Source organism: Acanthochromis polyacanthus, chromosome 11, assembly GCF_021347895.1.
Source record: "Acanthochromis polyacanthus isolate Apoly-LR-REF ecotype Palm Island chromosome 11, KAUST_Apoly_ChrSc, whole genome shotgun sequence".
NCBI classification, from domain to species: Eukaryota; Metazoa; Chordata; class Actinopteri; family Pomacentridae; genus Acanthochromis; species Acanthochromis polyacanthus.
The window spans coordinates 20,980,890-21,004,915 of NC_067123.1; the positions used below are offsets into that span (position 1 = coordinate 20,980,890).

The 24,026-nt window shown below is 40.5% G+C and overlaps 2 protein-coding genes across 2 annotated transcripts in view; both read left to right on the forward strand.

Annotated features, from left to right (window-relative positions):
* Window positions 1-24,026, forward strand: part of tmem222b (transmembrane protein 222b) — a 538,745-nt gene that overhangs the window by 127,378 nt on the left and 387,341 nt on the right. The window lies entirely within an intron of this gene.
* Window positions 20,906-23,558, forward strand: tbxta (T-box transcription factor Ta). The gene is made up of 8 exons (XM_022219944.2): window positions 20,906-21,090; window positions 21,433-21,697; window positions 22,087-22,221; window positions 22,323-22,384; window positions 22,470-22,531; window positions 22,693-22,866; window positions 22,964-23,087; window positions 23,268-23,558. Exons 1-8 carry the CDS (start codon window positions 20,906-20,908, stop codon window positions 23,524-23,526), a joined length of 1,266 nt encoding a protein of 421 aa, XP_022075636.1. The 3' UTR covers window positions 23,527-23,558.

Below are 24,026 nucleotides of genomic sequence, written 5' to 3' on the forward strand. Positions count from 1 at the left end.
ACCTCACCACTGTCTTACAGTCCTCATACATGTCCTGCACCACTCTAACATACTTCTCTGCCACTCCAGACTTCCTCATACAAAACCACAGTTCCTCTCTGGGCACCCTGTCATAAGCTTTCTCCAGATCTACAAAGACACAATGCAGCTCCTTCTGACCTTCTCTGTACTTCTCTATCAACATCCTCAAAGCAAATATTGCATCTGTTGTACTCTTTCTTGGCATGAAACCATACTGCTGCTCACAGATGTTCACCTCTGCCCTTAGTCTAGCTTCAACTACTCTTTCCCATAGCTTTATTGTGTGGCTCATCAGCTTTATTCCTCTGTAGTTGCCACAACTCTGCACATCTCCCTTGTTCTTAAAGATGGGCACCAGCACACTTCTCCTCCATTCCTCGGGCATTTTCTCACTATCTAAGATCCTGTTGAACAACCCAGTCAGAAACTCTACTGCTACCTCTCCGAGACACTTCCATACCTCCACAGGTATATCATCAGGACCAAGTGCCTTTCCACTCTTCATCCTCTTCAATGCCCTCCTCACTTCATCCTTACTAATCTTTGCTACTTCCTGGTCCACAACACTCACCTCTTCTACTCTTTGTTCTCTCTCATTTTCCTCGTTCATCAACTCTTCAAAGTACTCTTTCCATCTTCCCATCACACTATTGGCACCTGTCAACACACTTCCATCCTTATCCTTTATCACCCTAACCTGCTGCACATCCTTCCCATCTCTGTCTCTCTGCCTTGCCAACCTATACAGGTCAGTCTCTCCCTCCTTACTGTCCAACCTAGAATACAAGTCATCGTAAGCCCCTTGTTTGGCCTTTGCCATCTCTACTTTCACCTTACGCTGCATCTCCCTGTACTCCTGTCTACTCTCTTCAGTCCTCTCAGTGTCCCACTTCTTCTTAGCTAACCTCTTTCTCTGGATCCACTCCTGCACCTCCTCATTCCACCACCAAGTCTCCTTATCTCCTTTCCTTCCAGATGACACACCAAGTACTCTCCGACCTGTCTCCCTGATCACATTTGCTGTAGTTGTCCAGTCATCTGGAAGCACCTCCTGACCATCCAAAGCCTGTCTCAACTCTTTCCTGAAAGTCATACAACACTCTTCCTTTTTCAGCTTCCATCATTTGGTCCTCTGCTCTGCCTTTGCCCTCTTCATCTTCTTCACCACCAGGGTCATGCTACACACCACCATCCTATGCTGTCTGGCTACACTCTCACCTACCACTACTTTGCAGTCACTGATCTCCTTCAGATTACACCGTCTACACAAGATGTAGTCTACCTGTGTGCTCCTACTTCCACCCTTATAGGTCACCCTATGTTCCTGCCTCTTCTGGAAGAAAGTGTTCACTACAGCCATTTCCATCCTTTTTGCAAAGTCAACCACCATCTGTCCTTCTGCGTTCCTCTCCTGGATACCAAACCTGCCCATGACCTCCTCATCATCTCTGTTTCCTTCACCAACATGTCCATTGAAGTCTGCACCAATGACAACTCTCTCACTTCTAGGGATGCTCTGCATCACTTCATCAAGGTCCAACCAGAATTTCTGCTTCTCCTCCAGCTCACATCCTACCTGTGGAGCATACCCACTAACAACATTGAACATCACACCTTCAATTTCTAGCTTCAGGCTCATCACTTGATCTGACACTCTTTTTACCTCCAGGACATTCCTAACAAACTCCTCCTTCAACATAACTCCTACTCCATTTCTCTTCCTATCTACACCATGGTAGAACAACTTGAACCCTGCTCCTAAACTTCTAGCTTTACTACCTTTCCACCTGGTCTCCTGGACACACAGTATGTCCACCTTCCTTCTCTGCATCATGTCAACCAGCTCTCTACCTTTTCCTGTCATAGTTCCAACATTCAAAGTCCCTACTCTCAGTCCTAGACTCTTGGTGTTCCTCTTCTCTCTCTTCCTACGAACACACCTTCCTCCCCTCCTTCTTCGACCAACAGTTGTCCATTTTCCACCGGCACCCTGTAGGTCGACAGCACCGATGGCGGTCGTTGTTAACCCGGGCCTCGACTGACGGTTTAGAATATCTGTTGAACAAATTTTTTTATCGTGTATTTGCAATGATTTAGTTTCTCCAAGGGCTGCACAGTGGCGTAGTGACTAGCACTTTCGCCTTGCAGCAAGAAGATCCCAGGTTCAAATCCCGGCCTGGGCCTGGGATCTTACTGCATGGAGTTTGCATGTTCTCCCTGTGCATGCGTGGGTTTTCTCCGTGTACTCCGGCTTCCTCCCACAGTCCAAAAAATATGCTGAGGTAACTGATAACTCTAAATTGCCCGTAGGTGTGAGTGTGACTGTTGGTCTGTATATGTAGCCCTGTGACAGACTGGCGACCTGTCCAGGGTGTCCCCTGCCTTCGCCCGAGTCAGCTGAGATAGGCTCCAGCACCCCCCGCGACCCTAGTGAGGATAAAGCGGTATATAGAGAATGGATGGATGGATAGTTTCTCCAAAGGGTAAGTGTCTCACTGTATATTTTACTTACAAGTAATTCTGAATAAATGCACAGAATTTTGTTGTGCATGGATAATCACAATCAAAACCCATCAGCATAAGCTAATAAAATAGCCTATTCTTGCTTTTACTTTAGAGGCAAAACCACATAGAGAGAACTCAAGCAAGAAACTGCAGGATGAAATGTGCATTTACGGTTTCATATGTTAAAGATACAAACTGAAATCCCATTATGTTACTTTATAAATGCATTACCACACAGCTGACAACAAGGTTCCTTCATCTGAGCTCATAAAAAGTTAACATTTTTGAAAAATTGTGCAAATGAGGTTATGGAACATATTCGGTAGGTAAATGGAGCCATTCACATGTGTATTAATGGCAAAACCAATGCAGAAATGTAATAACTTTAAGGCAAACTGCGCATCTAGCAGTGTAAAATATAAGCTAGGAAGGATAATCATGTGTAGAATATGGAAACACACCAAAATATATGCTACGGCTTTCAAACAATAGCAAAAATCTGAGCAGAGTGAGCATATCTGCACTGAGAAACTATGAGAAGGTTGCTTTAAAGAACCATGAAGTTGCAGCTGTGTAGTTTGTTGCAGCGAGTTTCCAAGTAACCCGTAGAAACACTTTTCTTCTGAGCTGATCAGTCGGTGACCAGATCAGTGTCCTCCATCTGAGGTCAGGTCAGGGGTCAGGAGAGTCTCAGGACCTCCAGTACACAAACTGCTCTGAAGCTCCATTTGACTTTTTGGAAGGTTGTCGGGCTGCAGCCCGCATTCTTGGAATGATTCCTTACAGCCCTTTCTTCTGGAAATTCAAACAAACTTTTAAAGGTGTGAAGAAAAAAATGCGGGTTTGGTGTCTAAACTCTGAAATTTGCAAAGTGTTTGGATGATTTTGCAGCCAGTTTGCGTGGACCTCACCGGGGAAAAGGACAGATATATAGAGAGGGACTGAGTGAGAGAAGAAGGAAGGGGGGGTTAAAAAAAAGAAAAAAGAAGAGACACTTCAAGATGAAGGGGCAACAGAAGAAAAGGGGCAATTACTGTTCCTTTCTTATGGAAATGGTAATGAAGTGGGACATGGGGCTCGGGACAATAGAAGGCCACAGGCAGGTTGAGCGTCACCGTGTAAACTGCTTCCTGTTAGGGAGCCATTTAGCCCTCACTTTTACTGACTAACAAGCCATCTCCAGGCCAACTACAAAGAGGCTTCCCCATCAAAGCTGGAGGCTGCTGCTGTCTGTGGAGTCCAGATAGGCTTTTCCCAGGCCGGCTAACATCTAACGGTGCAGCGCAGGCCTTTAGGCTGCCGCTTTAAAATGTTTCTGTGTGTTCAGGGACGAGGGACGACATCTTCCTGCGTGTCACATCTCCTGACCGGTGCAGAAATTCTCATCCCCAGTGTGTCCCCCTGCGACTGGAGGGTCCCAATTTGAAATTCACAGTACACATCAGAGAAGAGGGCGCTCACACATGAAACTGATATAAGGACGGGAAGAAGGCAGAGGGCAGAAAGAATCAATTTTTGTTCTGGCTTTGAAGCTGTTTGCCCTATAAAGACCCTGGCTGCTCACAGAGGAATTGTGATAGTAACAACAACTTTATTCTACAGGTATTACTTTCAGGTGTCATTACAGTGAAATGCACCTCTGCACTGACAGCTGGATCTTCGTTTAAGGTCGATGTGGTTCCACCACAACAAGCAGGGAATGTTCCCAAAACACTGGCTAACATTACCTCTGATCTCTAATAATGATTCAAAGACATCATTTTAATCTAATCTTTAAAGACTGTTTTAGGGATGTTTCTCATTTTAAATAACGTTCCTGTAAGTTTAAAAGCGAACACTCAGGGAATATCTTGAGCAGGTTGTCAGGTTCTTTTACATAAAAACAAAAGAAGAATGATCTGAAATCAGTATTCAAAAAATGTTTTCATGTTGTCAGGTGGCAGAATGTTTTTTGTGACATATCAAGAAAAAACAACATTTTTCCTGCAGTATTCCGAAGCTGTGTTGGTGATGTTGCTATGGTAACACATTACTTTTCTTTGAAAATTGCAACAATATAATGAAGGGAGGACATTCTCTATGAAAGATACTTTTTAGAACATAATTTGAAAGAATTTTGTAAAGAATTTTTTAAAAATTCTAAAGAGAACTTAAACCTGCCTTTAAGAACAACATTCTTAAAATGTAGAAAGACCAACCAACTTCATTGTTAAGTTGTTCTGTTTTAAACTCCCAATGCAAGTGTGGGTTGTGTTTGTTTCTGAGCACATATTTTACTTCATATAAAAGAAAGATCGAATGTATTTTAAGACTGTTTGAGACATTGAGAACTTATAAAGCAATTTCTGCATCCCTTCATCAAACAAAAATGTAACTTTAATAACAACAGACTTGATCACCACCGATGAGAGAGCACAGACAAACACACATGTATTCAAATTGCTAAAACACTGCAACGTTGGCTGCAAAATGATTTCATTGAATCTATGATTTTAAGTACAAAGTCACGTACAAAGCCAGTGGTACAGGACTTTAAAACATAGGGCTGGAAATATTCTTCACTGTTTTACAGGTTCTGCTGCCCCAAGACCATTTTTGATGAACATGTACACTACAGTTCAAAGGTTTGGGGTCACTTAGAAATGTCCTTATCAATCAGAAATACAGTCTAGACATTGCTAATGATGTAAATGACTATTCCAGCTGGAAACGACTGATTTTTAATGGAATATCTACATAGGGGTACAGAGGAACATTTCCAGCAACCATCACTCAATGCTACATTGTGTTAGCTAGTGGTGTTGAAAGGCTCATTGATGATTAGAAAACCCTTATCCAATTATGTCAGCACATGAATAAAAGTGTGAGTTTTCCTGGAAAATATGAAATTGCTTGGATCACCCCAAACTTTTCAACAGTAGTGTAAATCTTTAAACACAGGCCACACATATAGTTTGTTGGAAAGTGATTTTTAGAAGGCTAGTTTGTAATCAGGTGTTATTCAGACGTGAGCGTATTGATTATTGGGGACTACTTAAAGCTGTGGGTGCCAACCAGTGTCAACCAGTACAACGGTGTGTCTTATTAGTGTGTGTTTAAAAGACAGTAGAGCTCCATAGCTCAGAGGATTAAAACAGTCAGACTTATCAGTACTTGAGGGATGGTTTCACACTTGTATTTGCATTTTAATGGGAGTTGGGGACATAAAGAATACCAGCAGCCTTGGGCCTTAAAGAACAGCACACTTTGATCAATAAAATCTTGCACAGGTGTTTAGTGGACAGAAGGGGGCAGTGTGCTGGCCTCAGTGGCCCAAGAGGATTTGGAGGGGGTAGCGATGAGGAGGAGGGCTGCATCTATTGTCTTTTAATGAGAGCCTTTGATGTGGCCCCACTGTTTGCTGTTTGTACACCTGGGTCACTGAGCCTGCCTTCAGATTGGCTGTCTGCCGGTGGAGGGGGGGCGACCAGGCATATTCCAGGTAACACTTTCCAGTCAGCTGCTGCCTGGCGTGGGAAGGCAGTAAAAGCAGCCCGGCCCCCTTTGTTTGCCTCCCCCCTCCACTGCCTGCAAGTTTACGGTGCAGCCAGCTTCCCCACCACCACCTTCTCCTACAGTCCTGTCCGTCCCCCAGACTCTGCTGCAAGATGATGGCTGATCTTTGGGGTTCCTGGACACCCAGAGAGGAGGAGGCAGCATCTCAGGGCCCACAGGCAGAGATACTTCCTCCATGCAGACTGCTACCTCAAAGAAAACAGGGCTGACTTACACTATCATTCAAAAGTTTGAGCTCAGCCGGACAATACCATGTTTTCCATGAAAAGTAACACTTTTATTCATGTGCTAACGTAAGTGCACAAGGGTTTTCTAATCATCAATGAGCCTTTCAACACCATTAGCTAACACAATGTAGCATTAGAACACAGGAGTGATGGTTGATGGAAATGTTCCTCTGTACCCCTATGGAGATATTCTATTAAAAATTTGCAGCTACAATAGTCATTTGCCACATTAACGACGTCTACACTGTATTTGTAATTCATTTAAATGTTATCTTCATTAAAAAAATGCTTTTCTTTCAAAAATAAGGACATTTCTTAGTGACCCCAAACTTTTGAACGGTAGTGTTTGTTACAGAGAGCAGCAGTAGATACAGAAAAGAGGAAGGAGCAGCAGACTTTTCACCCCTGATCCAAGACATTTATTATCTCTAACAGCATCTTGCAGGGGTTTTATCCGTCTTCAAAAGAAGTGACACGAATTTCCATTTGCTGCTCAACGAGATGAAAAATGACATTTCTTCAAATATCACCGACAACATCCCATTTTAGGAAAAAAGCCCTGCTTATTGTGGATATTCTGTTGATTTCCCCCTGAACAGTTTTCATCAGATTCCACTCAAGAAACAGTTTCTATGAAAAATGTCAGATGTTTTATAAGTGAAATATTTAGTTCTCCTCCATTGTACTTGGAACAGATACACTGCCTGAAAGATGAAGCAAATAAAGATAAAAACAGCCACATGGCTGTATGGTGCCAGCAGAAAGAGGGAAAATAATTTGTCATTGCGGTGAATTGATGCCATTAATGTGAGATTTATATTTTAAAAATTATGTCAAATGACTGTTTAAGTTTTTTTAGGCTCTTTTGAGAAAAAAAAGAGAGAAAATTGTAATTTATTATATTTAATGTAACTGTTTTAACTCTTTAAAATGAATTAGATGCACACATCTGTTAATTAAACATATCAGGTTCAAATAGCAGAAATTTAAATAAGAAGGTTACTATTGTTAAACGTTTTTGAGTACAGTTTTAATCCTGGTCTCATCAGAAAGGGGAATGAAAATAACATTAAATGATTCAGAAATACAGTCCAGACATTGTTAATGTGACAAATGATTATTCTAGGTGGAAACGGCTGATATATAATGGAATATACACAGAGGTACAGATGAACATTTCCCCAGATTTTGGTTGTTTTTTTGTGAATATTCTTAAAGAAAATATTCGAAGTTTTACCGATATATATATCTTTATCTATTATATATATATCACTTTAGATATTTTTAGGATTTTTTAAAATAAAATTTTTAAGGGAATCTTTTAAGGAATTATTGGAATTTTCTTCCTGAAGGTTTTGCAAATTTTCAGAAATTTGGGAAACATTTTTTTGCAGAATTTTTGGATTTTTTTTAGACAAGGAAACGATATTTTTTGGTGCCCGTAAATGAGGACAACAGGAGAGTGAAACATGCAAGTGTGGCACCTGTTGGCGTTTTTGGTTCATGATATTACTCTTATTTTTTTTTAGCATGTTACTTATTTATTCTCTTTGTGAGCACTGTTCCTGCTGTGTAAAGTCTTTTTCTATGACTGGTGACATTTCCAGGTTGCCCTCAGAGATACAGTAAAAGGATGCTGTTATTAGTCCTCCATGTTATTGCTTGGCGAGATGCCGATAGCTCATTGGCCATGCATCAGAAGGTGACACTGTGGTGTGTGAACATCTCATTTTAATTGTGCATTTATAGAGAGAGGAAGTGGCGACAGAGGAAGAGGGTGATGAGCTCTGAAGTCACACGTCCTCTGACTCTGGGTAAATAATGTTCCTGGCTTGCACCTATCATTAATCCTCTGTCTTTAACACTTACTGTTTGTCAGTGGAAAGTGGCCTCACTCCTTTTGATCTCCCCCCTCTGCCCATTCAGCCCTCTCACTAAAAAACTCTCCCTCCCAGCAGGTCAGAGCAGAGACAGAGAGAGCGTCCTACAGCGGAGACTGCAGTTATAAAAGCCCGAGCAGACAGCGGGGCCTGCTTCAGATGATCCACCCCAAAAAAGTCGTGATTAATATCTGCTAATATTTGCTAATGTCTTTCACGGCTTCCCAGCACAGCCGAAGTCGATCCCTCTTCACGTCAGAGAGAGATGGGCTGAAGTGTGATCTTACTCCGTGGCTCTGCTGTTAATATGTGTGTGTGTGTGTGTGTGTGTGTGTGTGTGTGTGGGTGCATGTGCACACAGCTGGGGGCTGCAGAGAGGAGATTTAACTGTGTTTTCTCACACACTGGTGTCTGCTGACCTCAGCTGCTCATATTTACATCAGGCAACACCGATCGCACTGAAAAAAAAAGAGGAAACAGTGCAAAAACAAACTTGCAAGGAAGAAAGTCTGCCTGAAAGTTCACTCTCTCTACTGTGGTGCAAAGTCATAAATAAATGAGAATGTTTCTCTGTTTGTGTGTCTCTATATAGTATTGATTTTATACTACGTGAATCAAAATGTAGAAGCCCCCAGATACACTAATGTTCAAAAGTCACCCGGACAAGGCCATGTTTTCCAGGAAAACTCACACTTTTATTCATGGGCTAACATAACTGCACAAGGGTTTCCTAATGATCAATTAGCCTCTCAACACCATTAGCTAACACAATGTAGCATTAGAACACAGGAGTGATGGTTGCTGGAAATGTTCCTCTTTACTCCTATGTAGATATTCCATTAAAAGTTTCCAGCTAGAATAGTCATTTTCCACATTAACAATGTCTAGACTGTATTTCTGATTCATTTAATGTTATCTTCATTGAAAAAAAAGTTTTCTTTCAAAAATAAGGACATTTCTAAGTGACTCAAACTTATGAACGGTAGTGTAAGTCCACAAGAACAGACAGCACAAATACAGTGAACCGGAATAAAGACGTGTGAGTCAGTGAATGACCATGGCAGTAAAAGGAAATAAAGTATCAAAGAAAGCTCAGGAAAAACAATCTTATTTACTTGTATTGCAAGATTAAAGTTTCTAATATAGTTAACTAAAAGCAAATCAGATTATTAGAAATACTTAATCTACGAGGGGAATGTGCTACAGCAGAAGAGTACAGTTCCCACCACACTAAATACAGATAAACAAGTAAAAATGTGCAGTAAACAAAACAAATAGTAAGAATAATACAAAAAGCAAAATGTCCTATGTTAAGGATGTACAAATGTTAAAGTGTTTTATAATTCAAATATATATATATATATATATATTTTTTTTTTAAAGTGTGCAATTTTAGCTTACAGAATAAAAAAAATCAGTCGGGACCAGCTGCATCCGTGTGTGAAAAGTGCTACAATATGACATCATTCAACACTCCTGATTTGTGACGACCACGGGACGACTTAGACAAGACACGATCAACTGCAAATTATAAATTTTGAATGATTTCTAGACCTTGACAAGTTGTTTTGATCATAAAGTTAAATGCTATGTCGTTAAGTTCCAGACACCTACGACTAAATGTTTTGTGCTTTAGATACTCTGTGATCTGTAAGTTGTAACGCATAAGTGACAAACTGAAGCATAATATTGTTGAAATTGAACTTATTTTTCTTCAAAAAATTCAGATTGTTCATAATGTTTTGTAAAAAAGATAATTCATTAAATGTGAACATTATCAGAATGTCATCTTTTGCTCTAGAGCAAAGGGAAAAATTTAGAGTTATTGCTATTTATAGGTTATTATGCTTGAATTTTACTGATCCAGCCCACTGGAGATCAAGGCCCCATCCACACGAAGACGAAACGCTGAACAGACGAAGGCGTCTCAGAAAATGTATGCGTCTACACAAATGCACTCGATACGCATGGAAACGCTGTAAAACACATGCCAGACCTCTGGGGGCGCTGTAACGATATGACGGAAACACGCAAACAGAAGAAAAAATTGTGGGCATGCTCATTTGTGGCAAAAGTTGTAAACAGAGAGCTTCATCAGCACCTTTGCTACACTGTACGCCGCCATTGTTGTTGTCGTGGCCGCATGTGGCGCATGCGTGCCAATGAAGATACAAAACTATGACGCGTTTCTGAAAAGCAGCGGATCGCCCGTACACACGGAGCTGCGTAAAAGGCGTTTCAAAATCTCTCCACTCTGGAACCCGTTTTCAAAAATGATCATTTACAGACCCCCAAAACGCTGTCTTCGTGTGGATGATACGCAGATTCGGCAAGAAACTAATGCGTTTAGACCTCGTTTCTTCTTCATGTGGACGGGGCTCAAATTGGGCTGAATGTGGCCCCTGAACTAAAATGAGTCTGACACCCTTGAACCAGAGAGTTGGTTACATTTTTAGTCTTTCATTACAGTAAAGTAAAAACAATGAAGGACTTTGTTCCCAGAATTTTTTAAAAACTGTTAATATCAGACAAAACCAGTTTATTTATTTTACCTGTCATTCATCACTGTACATTAGTCAGACAGACACAGTCATCAGAGGTGATCGTATGTGTCCTCTAACAGAAGTTTCAGTAAACTAGCCTCTCCACAGGTGAACTCTGAACGTTCTTCTTTTTGTTAATTAACAGATGTTCATTCACGATCTATTTGTGTGTTTGTATTTACTTGCTGTGGGTCAGATGGGGTCTGACTGAAATCAAACATGGAAGGGGATGTGTTCCTTTATTATACATGTAAAGCGAACACGTGCTGACTGTTTTATCTGTTGTTCTTTACACAGTCAGCAGCCTTCGCTCTAACATGTGGTTCTATTTACAGCACTGCTAATCTGGATTAGATAATACAGAAAAGTTTGAAAAAAAAAAGAAAAAAAAATACAGAAAAGTTTGTATCTAAATCGGGGTCATTCAGTGCAATGCTACTTTGAAAAACTGTTACAAAATAAACCAGTTTGCCTAATCCCAAACATCAAAACATGGGATTTCTACATCAGGAACATTATCCTATCAGATTAAACTATTTATCATGTTAATCTCAGTGTATTCCTTCGTCTTTTTCTTGGTTTCTTTTCTGTCATGTTACACACACACACACATTTATTCGAATGAGGCCTACACAGAACTGAAAGCATGAATGATTAAAGCAACAAACAAAGGCACATCCACTGCACAGACGTCTATTTTAACACTGTGCACACAAAAACAATCTGAGCTTGGTGCTGTATTAGCAGTTCGTTGTCCTGCTCCTCTGTATTTAACAGATATATGTGAAAGTTTACGTGTGTTTGTTTAACTTGATTCCAGTTTTAGCTGCACGTCTGCATCTGTGTCATCCTGTGACTTTAGCCTGACAGGTTTTGCTTGCTGTAATTATTCCTCATGTGTTCCCAAAATGATGTAGGATGTCCTAATTCTGTGCAAAAAGACATTTGGTTTAGTTGATCTAAACCAAACATGAGGCAGTGTGACTTTGGATTCAGACTAAAAAACCTCAGCTCTGTTTAGTTAAACTGTTTTTATACACCACAAAATATAGGAAATTAAGTTAACATGCAAATTTCATTTAATTACCTCCACTTGAATTTAGTGTTAAATCAATTAATGCACATTTTTGAGTTTAAAATACGCACAGTATTAAGTTTATGCAACATTATTAAGTCAAGGTAACCCATCGCAATAATGTTTCCAAGATTTATCTAAATCACTAAATTTGATTTTGTAACTCACAACCATGCATTTAATAATGAGATGTGAATAGCCTGCTTGAATTACATTCTAAAGTGCAATGAAGATTAAAGAGAGCTTTAAATGGACAATGTGAACAGCAGGAGTGATTCCAGCAAGAAAAAAAACTGTTTTAGTGTTCAGTGTTACCTGGGTTTTAAGTTGATGCTGACTTGTCATACACATATAACTGAAAAGTGAAAGGCTACAGATTAAACATATGGTCCAATACAGACAAAATGTTCATCTGAACCATGAACAAGAAAGAAAAATAACATTTTTTTTGGAGGGTTCTTTATACTTTATACTTCTGATCATTGCTGGATTTTCTTCCTACATGGTCTTGTGCTATTTAGCCCCTCCTGATCCCTCCTATTCCTGTCAGTTTTACTATTTCCTCAAATGTGTAGAAACCAACCAGCTCCTCTAGAGTTGAAATATTTAGCTGAATAATAAATTAACTCGATTGACAGCAATTGTTTGAGTCGTTTTTGAGCACAGAACAAATGTTTCAAATGCATTTCCTACTTCAGTGTGTTAGTGTGAACCTGTGGCTGCTGTGTGGCTTACATGCAGTCCTGCTTCTACATTTCAGAGATAAATATTGCACTTTTCAATACATTTATGTAGCAACTTCTCTAATTAAGGTTTTCTACATAAAAGATACACTACCGTTCAAAAGTTTGGGTCACTTAGAAATGAGCTCATATTTGGAAGAAAAGTAGTTGTTTTCAACGACGATAGCATTAAATTAATCATAAATACAGTCTAGACATCGTTAATGTGGTAAATGACTATTCTAGCTGGAAACGGCTGATTTGAATGGAATATCTACATAGTGGTACAGAGGAACATTTCCAGCAACCATCACTCCTGTGTTCTAATGCTACATTGTGTTTGCTAATCGACTGATTGATGATTAGAAAATTCTTGTGCAACTATGCTAGCACATGGATAAAAGTGTGAGTTTTCATGAATGCATAAAATTATCTTTTGAACGGCAGTGTACGGTCATACATTTGGTCCGGCAAAAATCTAGCCTAGCCGCGCTAGACCTATGTTCTGAAGACGCAAGGGTCTAGGCACGCTTGACAGGGAGGGAGGCAGGCTAAAAGGTTGTCTATCAAATCACTCTGCAGCAATTGGGTAGGTATACAACCAATCAGTGCAACGAATAGGCTCCTAGAGCGCCGGAAATCAGAGGATGCGGGAGTTAAGTGAAGCCTTATTTATTCAGTCAATGGGTGAAGCTCAAGTATATTACAGACATGTTAACAGAAAGATTATTCAGAGTCGGTGCTAATGGAGCTCAACGACTGTTCTCGTTTTTGTTGTCGGCCCTGGCAGAGAATTAAATTCGTTGCCGTGGGTTGTCTAGCGCAGCTAAGCTAGTTGTTTCTGGTTGTTTCTGTCAGAATCGTCGCGCCTCTGTCGTCACTTAGTTACGCCCGCCTTCTGACTCTACACTTCATGGTGATTCGTCCGGCCAGTTTTAGGAGAATCCAGCCTCGAGCCTTATGGAGGGTAACTAGACCCACCCTGGCAGAGAATTAAATTCGTTGCCGTGGGTTGTCTAGCGCGGCTAGGCTAGCAAAAATCTTCTCTTTTTGTCTAATTTTAGTGTAAAAGTGAAAAAACTCTCCAATGAAGTGAGACTAGTTCTGCCTGCTTTCACAGTGAAATGATTAGTTTGAACTATTTCTTAAATCCGGTTTCATTTTGGTTAACTGTTGTGCCCACAACCTGCAGCAAACAATGTAAAAATGAATTTACTAGAAATGACACAAAACAGGTAGCAACTACAGAGAACACTTTAACCTGAAAATCAGTAAAAAGCAGCTCATATCTTAAAATGGAGTCATGATGGCATGTCTTTGATATGAAATAATAATTACTACAGTAACATTTCATCTAAGCTACTGAATGTTAAGGGAAAAGAAAAAAGAAAAAGAGGCCTTTACACTGCAACAAAGGAAGTTCTTGAAAGACACACTTGTCGACTGGAGCTGAAAAATGCGCCGAGTGCTTCAGGAAGCTAAGAGCAAATATTATGAAAGAAGCCTAATTACTGAGTGAATTCAGTGCTTGATCACAGTGTTAATGTCTGGTAAATTAAAGTAGAATATGAGCTGTTCAGGAGTCAGGAATCTGAAATGATCTTTCATAGCCGGGAACTTTCCATCCGCCACAGACTGACCTGGTCTATGTACACATCCTCCTGAGCTTTCTCTCTCATGTTTTTGCTGCTATTGTCCTCCTCCCAGTAGATCTCAGTCTGACAGTTTCTTCTTTTAAAATATATAGAACAATTTAATTTATCATGAGGCCTTCTAACTAGTAGTCTAATCGGTTAATTTAAAGTTATATTGTATTTCATTTTATTTTCTTCATATGTATTCATTTTATTATTGATATTTTTCACAGTTAGTCTAATTTAATTTGATTTAGTTTAATTCAATTATTGTTTGCTTTTATAAATTTGTATTTTATGTGTCTATATTAACAACAACAACAATAATAACGCTAAAGGACTCCACCATATCCACTTTATATGGATGCTCTATCTGACACAAGAACTTTCTTCACGATTAACGAACTCCTGTCTTTTCTTATCTTGAGCAAAGTTTCATCTAATCTCCTCTGATCACACCTAAAGTATCTTAATCCAGATTAAATCCAGTCTGTTTTCCTCAGTTTGAAGTAGAAATGCTCTATGGATCAATTGAAAATGTTTCACTGAGGATATTTTCCAGGTTCCTTCCCAAACGTTCTGGTTTCTCTTCTCTGATCCCAACATGCTCATGTTTATTAATTCATCTCAGCAATGCCTTGCTTCAGATTTTCAATCATTCCTACTTTTCATTTGCTGTTTAATGACAGACATTCAGTGCTGACAGGACAAACTGTCCTCACGGTCTCCTCACCCCGGTCCTTTATCCAGGACCGGGTCTGTCCCCGTAGTGTCAAAGCCGAGCCTCCTGTCATTAGCATGCCAAAGGTCTCAAGGTCTACTGTAGGGCACCTAGATGAGGGCCGGCGGGGGCCGCAGAGGGGTGGGAGCTTTGGGGGGCAATTACTGTCCCCACTATTTCTTTTTATCCCTTTCAAAGGGACGGGTGATTAGAAGAGGAAAGTTTAGATTTTCTGAACTTGAAGTGGAAACGCGAAAGTGACAGACGAAGCTCAGGACTCAATCCACATCAGGGAGGGCTGGGAATGATTGTGAGTGTGAGTGTGTGAGGGAGTGTGTGTCTGTGTGTGTACATGTGGTAAGGCTTCAGTCTTTATCAGGGGGGATGTAAGGAAGTGCTGCTTGGAGAGTTTTGTACTGTATTGTGTTGCACCATATTTTACGGTATATCATATTGGATATTGTATTGCAGTGCCACAGCTTTATTTATTCTGGGATGTCCTCAAGATGCTAATTTTGGGATCTTCTAGCATTTCTGTATGTGCTGCTGCTAAACAAGCTCAGACAAGTGACCTAATAATGACACCTTTAAATCAGCTGAGTTGAGAGGAATTGTGAGAAAGCATTTGCACCGTTTTTTCCCTTCTTTTTGTCTGCTGTTTGTGATGATTGATGATTTGAAATGCATCAGAATGAGCTTAGGAGACACAAAAATAACTATTTCACTGACAAAATAAACAAAAAAACCTCCAGAAAGAGTCCTTAAATTGACTTATTAATATGAACTTTTCTCTCCAGCAAGGTTAATTTTCGGTTGAACTATTGTTTCAGTATGAAAACCTTCCTGTGCAGCAGGCAGGGCTAAAGCTACTATTCAGAAATATCTTCTTTAAAGCTATTTCTAGTAATTTGGGTTTTCAAGTAAGAGAGAGATAAATAGTCACTGTACAAGGATGTTTTTACAGTTGTATAGGATGTCTTCACTAATTATAGATGCAAAGTGTTCCACTATTCATCAGTTATTACAAAATAAAATCCTTCTCAACCACAATCCACAGAAGCATAGAGACTATTTAAACAATTAATAACAAAAAAAAAAAAGAAAGAAAATAATAAATAATAAAACTTAAAAAAATGGAGCCTTTTGGTGTTTGGCCAAGTTTTTTCTGAATAGGTCAAAGGACAGATAGAAACTGGTGCCATAAAATGGACAAGAAAAGTCCTCAGAGAGCGCAGTACTCCATCAAGGCTGCTTAGTTGTATCATTTCCGACATTTCAGTTGAAATCTTGAAAAAAAATTGTGGCAGAAATCACGGCAACATATGATGTGGCCATTGAATATAAATGTACCCACAAAGAAAATGACCTTGCGCTGAGCACATGTGTACGTTATGTACGGATACCGAATCGTGTGACGTAAATATGTGGTGGGAATTGATGGGACTTGGAAACAGCCCCACAATTTAATCCGTTGTACCTTGTATCATTTCCGACAGGTTGGTCCACAGCGGTGGATTTGTAGTGCAATTGCAATCATGTGATCATCAGCAGGCAGCTGACGTAGTGTTCACTTGTTGTCATAGTTACAGTGACGCCGTGTCGCTATCTTGTAACGATACAGAAGTCTTAAAAAAATCCATGGATCCAGACGATAACCCGCATCACTCCCAAAATCTAATCACTTGGTCCTTGTGTCATTTCTGACCTTCTCTGAAAATTTCATCCAAATCGGTTAGTCCGTTTTTGAGTAATGTTGCGCACAGACAGACAGACGGACAGAAAAACTTTGTCCAATCGTCACATAACTCTGCTGCCTTCCTTGGCGGAATAATAACATAAATTAGTCAGCAGATCAGTGCTAACGAAAAGTGTGCTCCATCACAGTACTGTGTTTTCATCAGAAAAATTGTTAAATGTATTCTTTCCCTTTAGGTCTGACAGTGTTTTATTGTTGTTCATATCAGTAAAATTCTAATTTTTATTGCTGTGTTATTTTGTCCAGTAACCAACTTATGTCATAGTTCATGAAAACTGACTTTGTGAGTGTGTTTGCATGAGAGAGAGAGTGTGTGTTTTTTCTTCCCAGGGCTGACTCATCCGCCTCCCTGTGTTTACTTATTTAGGCCAGCAAAGTTCTCTGGAAAATATGCATCGTTATAACTGTCTCTTTGTGAAGCACCAGACCTCTGCAATATTTCTCACCTAGGTGAGTGTGTGCTGATGCCAGAGCAGAGCCCTGCATCGGTTAACCCTCAGCCTGCCGGACAGCAGCAGCAGCAGCAGTGTGTGTGTGTTTGTGTGGGGAGAAAAGCTGTGGGAAACCTGAGGTGGCTTTTCAAGCAAACTTCATATCTCGGAGCAGACGTTCGCTCACCATGTGGGACGGAGATGCTCCTCCTTTAGCCCAGCTTCGCCCGTCAGTCATGTTGCGAGGATGTTTTGTGCTATTTTGTGCTTTAATCATCCTCGCCCCGGCAACACCTGACAAACACACAGCTGAAGCTCGAGCCAACAGAGTGTTTTGTTGCTGCAGCTACAGTCGACTCATCCCTGACTTACCAAACAGGCATGACCGCCGCATGAATCCTTACTTGGAGATATGAGGAAGCTTCTTGTTGTGAGTCCGTCGGGGGTCAGCAGAGCCTGAAGGCTGGTCTGGGGTGGGGGGTTATATTCTGTATGCAGCCGCTTTTTAACACTCTCTGTCTCCTTCTCTACGCCCTGCAAAATAAAAAGGAAGAGGCTGCTGAATGATACGGGATGGAAAGGTGTGAGAGAACCCCTTTACATTTATGGCCTCTGTAGAACTGGAGGAAGTGGTGTAGTAAAGTGGAGTCACGCTCCAAAGCCCTCACTCAATTCCAAGTACATCACAGACAGTGGAAGCAGAAGGAAACAACAAGAACAAGGAGGCTGAAGCATAAACACTTTTGTTCAGATCGACCAGTAAAATCTATATGAGCATTATGCTGAATACAGTACACCAGGTGATATTTAATATGATATAAATTAAATTCATTGTTTTCCAGATTTATCTCTTTTTAACAGACTTTTTTCCATCATTTTTGAGAATCAGAACTTCATCAGAACAGCACAGACACATGGCATTTAGGAGGAAAAACAAAATGAGGCAAAATTACCACAAAGGCACAAAAATCGCCAAAAAAAGAGACATGTAATGGCAACAAAATCACACAAAGTCACTCCAAAAAGAGGTGAATTAAGACAAAAAGATCCAAAATCACAACAAAAAGACAAAATCACTACAAAAAGATCTAAAATCACTACAAAAAGATGCAAAATCACAACAAAACAACAAAAAATCACTGCAAAAAGATGCAAAATTACTACAAGAAGTTGCAAAATTACCACAAAAACACAAAAAATCACTACAAAAAATGTAAAATCACCACAAACAGATGCAAAATCAATACAAAAAGAAGTGAATTACGACAAAAAGACACAAAATCACTACAAAAAGATGCAAAAAATATAAATGGAATTCATTTTCAATTCAATATTGGCATAAATATTCATCAAAGATGATCTAATTCCAAAAAAATAGTAAAAAAAGCACCAAAAAAGAAGAAGAAACAAAATGGCAGAAAGAACAAGCAAGAGTTTTTTTCTTTCTACTTGACACGTTGTACTTGAGATCTTTAGTGTAGGTTTGGTTTGAAGATTAGTGGAGACACAAAAAGCAGGAAGCTGGGAGTTCTCCAGTTTCCTGGAACTTGTTTTCCTCATTTGTGCTTTTTAAAAAAAAAAAAAGAAAAGAAAGAAATCAATTTATGAACTTCCATCACTCATATATGTTTAAACAAGATTTCTGCTCATGCTGAAAACTTTCCACACATTTAGGACAAATCTCACACATGTCAGTGCAGGAAAAAAAACACCTGCATGTATAGTTTTTTCGAAAACAAATGTACATGTTCAAAGCATCGTCATCACTGAAATCCATGTATGTGCCTGAGAATAAAATGCGTAAAAGTTGCTATGCACTTTAACAATATGCTAAAACTTTTCAGTGAGGCTTTTAAAACTCTGCAAACTAATAAAAAAAGTAACTTGCTTTCATTCTGTGTGTGTGCTGCATCCTTTTGTGCTATACAACTAAAATGTTGATGATCATTATTTACAACAAGGATGTCAAACATCAGAGGGTCCAATTTGCAAAGTGTAAAAAATTACAGAGAAGACATTAACTGAAAATTGTGAATTTATAAAACTGTACATTTTAAATAATTTCTAGACCTTGCAAGTTGTTTTGATCATAAAGTAAAATACTGTCATTCAGTTCCACATACTTTGTGCTTTTATAGATGAACTGTTGTCTGTAAGTTGTAATGTCTACAAACTCAAACATAACGTTGTTGAAACTGAACTTATTTCAAAACTAGTTTTCTTTGGAAATTTGAAGTTGTTCTTAATGTTTTGCACAGCATCTGTTACTTTAACAATGCTCTGTTCGTTTGCTAAATGCTGCCACTTCCACAGTTTTTGTACATTTTTTTGTGAAGATTTCTACTTAAATCTTTTACTCCACTAATTAGTTATTTTTTTAAATTCTTATTTTATTTTCTTGACTTATTTATCTTGTATGGTTAAAAATTATCCGGAATTTCACTGTACACTGTGTATAATGAAAGCAACGCTAATCCTATTTTATCTTATCTTAAAAAGTTCCGTTGATGCTGTTATTTATTCCCTGAGGCCTTCGGCTGCAAGTTTGAAGAAAACAGACACACCTACAGGATCATGTGGCACTTCAGCAGCTCACATATTAAAATAGGTCAGTTTATACTGAAGAAAAAATGTTATGATAATATAGTACAAAATCAGTGACAGTTACACAACGAGTACAGTGGACAACAATCCAGAGAATTATAGGGAAAAAATGAACCTTTGCTCTGTTTTCTGAAGAATCTAATTGTTAAATTTATACCATTTTCATCTGACATGGTGAAAGTAAAAAAAAACCCATAAAGTTGCAGAAAAATGAAAAATGCAAATGACAAAGTTACTCATATTGTTCCTGAGAACAGAACATATACAGAAGAGTGTGCTCTGTTTACATCAGTGGAAAACATATTTGAGAGTAAGAGACGTGTGGCCGCAGATTTTTTCCTAAACGTAGGGGGGCGGATATTCAGGTTTAAAAATATCCGGATACATGTGGACATGGCCTCAATAAAGTCCCACAACACTGACTAAATTCAGCCTTGTCATGGATCACACCACTGAATTGGATTTAGCCAGCTGCAGTTTCCACTTAACGTGTGCAGTGGACTTAAGAGATCTGGTGTTAAACTATACCAGACCGAGACTATTAGAGCAGAATTAGCCTCCACCTGGCTGAAACATTTAATATCAGAGGGAACCCTGGAGGCCCATTTTGCAAATCCAGGCATCACTTGTGGGCCGGCCACACTTTGACACAACAGGAACACAGAGTCTCCCCTAATGGCCCTTAGTCAGTGAACACAAGTCGTCTGCCATGTGGATTTGGGACAACAAAAGATTAGCACTATTTGCAAATATACAACTGAGTTCAAAGGCACGGCTCTCTTTCCTCGCTTCCCTTCTTTTGTTTGCTCATGCAGCTTTGAATGACATCAGCTCCAACACTCTCACAGCTATCCAGGTATCAAATTATAAATCCTAAGCTTCATCCAAGCTGTAATTTCAACTGTTAAGTCATCTTTGAAGACTTTAAAACATTTTAAACAGCTGATTTAAAAAAAATCATACTTATAGGTCAAATTTGAATTTATAAATTCTAAACGTTAGTAGAATTGTGGAGAGAGGTTCAGGTTGGAGTGGGGGAGGCCTTTGGGGAAGCTGGTCACAGAGGAGGCGAGGTGTATGCGCGCAAACCACGCCCCACGTCACCATGAGGTCCCTGGGGGCCCTTAAATGAGGAGGCCTCTGGGTGTAGACACCAGTATCCATCGGGCCTGTTTCGGAGTCCCATCAGCGTAACGTCTCGGATTTAGGTCTATCCGCACAGCTTGGAAATATGACTTCCTCCAACCCCGACCAGCGCCTGGAGCATCTCCTGAGCGCCGTGGAGAACGAGTTCCAAAAGGGCAGCGAGAAAGGAGACGCGTCAGAGAGGGATATTAAACTGACCCTGGATGACGCAGACTTATGGAACAAGTTTAAAGAGTTAACCAACGAGATGATCGTGACAAAGACGGGGAGGTAGGTTCAATGCAGCAGACTGTGGAGAGGCCGCAGTGGTGCTGCTGGCGCACAGGTCGGCCACATTTTACGCACGACGTATTTCAAAGTTAAGAGTTCAGGTTCGTTTTTTAAAAGATTGTTTACTACAAAAGCTGGTTTTCAAATCTACATAAGAGACTCACTCATACACAAGTTCTCTGTCAGAAGTTTCCCAGAGGCCTTGGAGGCCTCAGGAGGTTTATAAAAATAGCACGAAACTTGCTTATGTGATTAATCTGCTTGAGATCAACGTGTTTAAACAAAGTCTTGGTAGAATTCCCTCAGAAACCAATTGTTACAAACTCCATCTTTGTTTTCCAGGAGGATGTTTCCAGTTCTCAGGGCCAGCGTCACCGGCCTGGACCCGAACGCCATGTATTCGGTGCTGCTGGACTTCGTTGCCGCGGACAACAACCGCTGGAAATACGTGAACGGGGAGTGGGTCCCCGGTGGCAAACCGGAGCCCCAGAGCCCCAGCTGCGTCTACATCCACCCGGACTCCCCCAACTTCGGAGCGCACTGGATGAAGGCACCCGTCTCCTTCAGCAAAGTCAAACTCTCCAATAAACTGAACGGCGGCGGACAGGTGAGGGACCGTTAATGCGCGTCATTTTTGCGCTAAGAAATATTCATTATGGGATAGGAAAATCTTTAAAATCTTTTCAAATTTATGATACGTTACTTCTCTAAATTAGTCCTTAAGGGTTTTATGGAACAGAAAAGCAAACACATTAAGTTTTTCAGTGAACAGCTACTCATATTTCTCACTTAAATTTTTCAGATTTGTCAGATTTGGATACATAACTAAAACGTGTATCATTTATCTCTTGAGAAAGACACTTCATTCAAGGAATCCTGTGATTTTTCTGTTGATGTCACTGGATTTATACCGCTTTTACTGAACTTGATATCAGAAAAAACCTAGAATCAATAAAAAATGAACTAATGGTGACATTACCTGGAGTGTTTCCACAGATCATGCTGAATTCTCTGCACAAGTACGAGCCGCGGATACACATCGTGAAGGTCGGAGGCATCCAAAAGATGATCAGCAGCCAGTCTTTCCCTGAAACGCAGTTCATCGCTGTCACCGCTTACCAGAACGAAGAGGTCATCTGTGCAACGATCACCAACATCCTCACTGTTAAACCTCATCAGCTGATTTCCTTTAAATATCAGATGAAATGCTTATAGCTGTATATCTCCTACAGATCACTGCCTTGAAGATAAAGCACAATCCCTTTGCTAAAGCCTTTCTGGACGCTAAAGAAAGGTACAGACTAAAAACTTCAACTTATCCTCAAGTTGCTAAGTTAGTATGTGAGAAGTAGAGTAGCTAATACTGCTTTTGATTTCAGGAGCGACCACAAAGAAGTCCCTGATCACAGCGCAGACAATCAGCAGTCTGGCTACTCTCAGCGTGAGTTTGGCTTCTTTCAGTTAAAAATCAATAGAAGTTGACAGCACAGGTGTCTCTACTGGACGTCTGAACCGTACTCTATGTTTAGGGTGTGCTCGGTTGTTCTGTTCAAATATTTATACTCTGGTGTGTGATTTAATGGCTCATCTTCTCCTCTGCAGTTGGAGGTTGGTTCCTCCCCGGCCAGAGTCCCATCTGCCCCAGCAGCAGCCCCCCTCAGTTCAGCAGCACGGCCGGACACTCCTCCGGCTCCTACTGCGAGCGCTACTCCAGCCTGAGGAGCCACAGAGCAGCTCCATATCCCAGCCACTACCCCCACCGCACCTCCAGCTCAAGTGAGACCCTCCTCGGACCCCGTCTATCACAGCATTGGTGTTAAAAATGCATATAAATAAACACAAGAACCGGCACTAATTTGTACCTTGTTTTCAGACAACTACATGGACAACACTTCAGGGACTCTGCCGACTCATGACAGCTGGTCTGCTCTCCCGATCCCCAACTCCACGGGCATGGGCACTCTGTCTCACACCACCAACTCCACATCTAACTCTAGGTGAGCCTCCTAACCTTTTATTAACACATTTGTCTTTGTGTCAGATGCGATTTAAAAGTACTTCAGCGTCACTGGAGCATCACTGGTTACATGTCATGGGACGAGAAAGCTCAGTAATCTGTGATATCATCCTACGTGACCCCACAAAATATTAAATCAAACCAACCTTCTCGTCCACAGTCAGTACCCCAGCCTCTGGTCAGTAGCCGGCACCACCCTCACCCCTTCAGGCTCGGCCTCCGGCTCCATACCCGGAGGTCTGACCTCCCAGTTCCTGAGGGGATCTTCCTACACGGGCCTCACCTCCTCACTGCCCGTCTCCTCTCCCTCCTCCATGTATGACCCCAGCCTCAGCGAGGTTGGTGTTGGAGAAGCCCAGTTTGAGAGCTCCATCGCCAGGCTGACCGCCACCTGGGCGCCTGTAGCTCAGAGCTACTGAAGCTTTGACTCTGCTGCCCAGTCGTCGTCTCTGGAGGCTGGAGACACCTGAAGCAGCATAAAGACATAAACACAGGTCCTGGAGAAGAGGTCCTGCAAGGCTGTTTGTGATAAACTGTAGCGTATGCATTCCAAAGATCTACTGAACAAAGCTGATGTGCAAAGACACAACTTGAAAGACAATCCATTTCAGTTTCACCCAAAGAAGCAGCAGTAGAATAGCTGCTCAGTGAGAACTCTTTGCTCTTAGTCAGTCCCAACATGCTTATTACATCTTTTTAAACATGTTTATTACCTTTTTGACTCCACACAACCAGCATCAACTGAACAATCATTGACATTTTGTTTTTATTCTTAACTATATAAGAAAAAAAAGTTCTGCTAACATAAATGTGTACATGTGTGTATATAGAATAAATTAACGTTGTGTGTTATCAGTATAAATGTGCCTTTTTCTGATTGCAATACAAATGTTCCACGTTGAAAGACACAAGTGCCTTC

Coding starts and splice junctions, on each gene's coding strand:
- tbxta (XM_022219944.2), top strand. CDS start 20,906: ATGACTTCCTCCAACCCCGACCAGCGCCTGGAGCATCTCCTGAGCGCC. Junction 22,222..22,322: donor CCGCTTACCAGAACGAAGAG/GTCATCTGTGCA, acceptor TATCTCCTACAG/ATCACTGCCTTGAAGATAAA. Junction 22,385..22,469: donor TTTCTGGACGCTAAAGAAAG/GTACAGACTAAA, acceptor TTTTGATTTCAG/GAGCGACCACAAAGAAGTCC.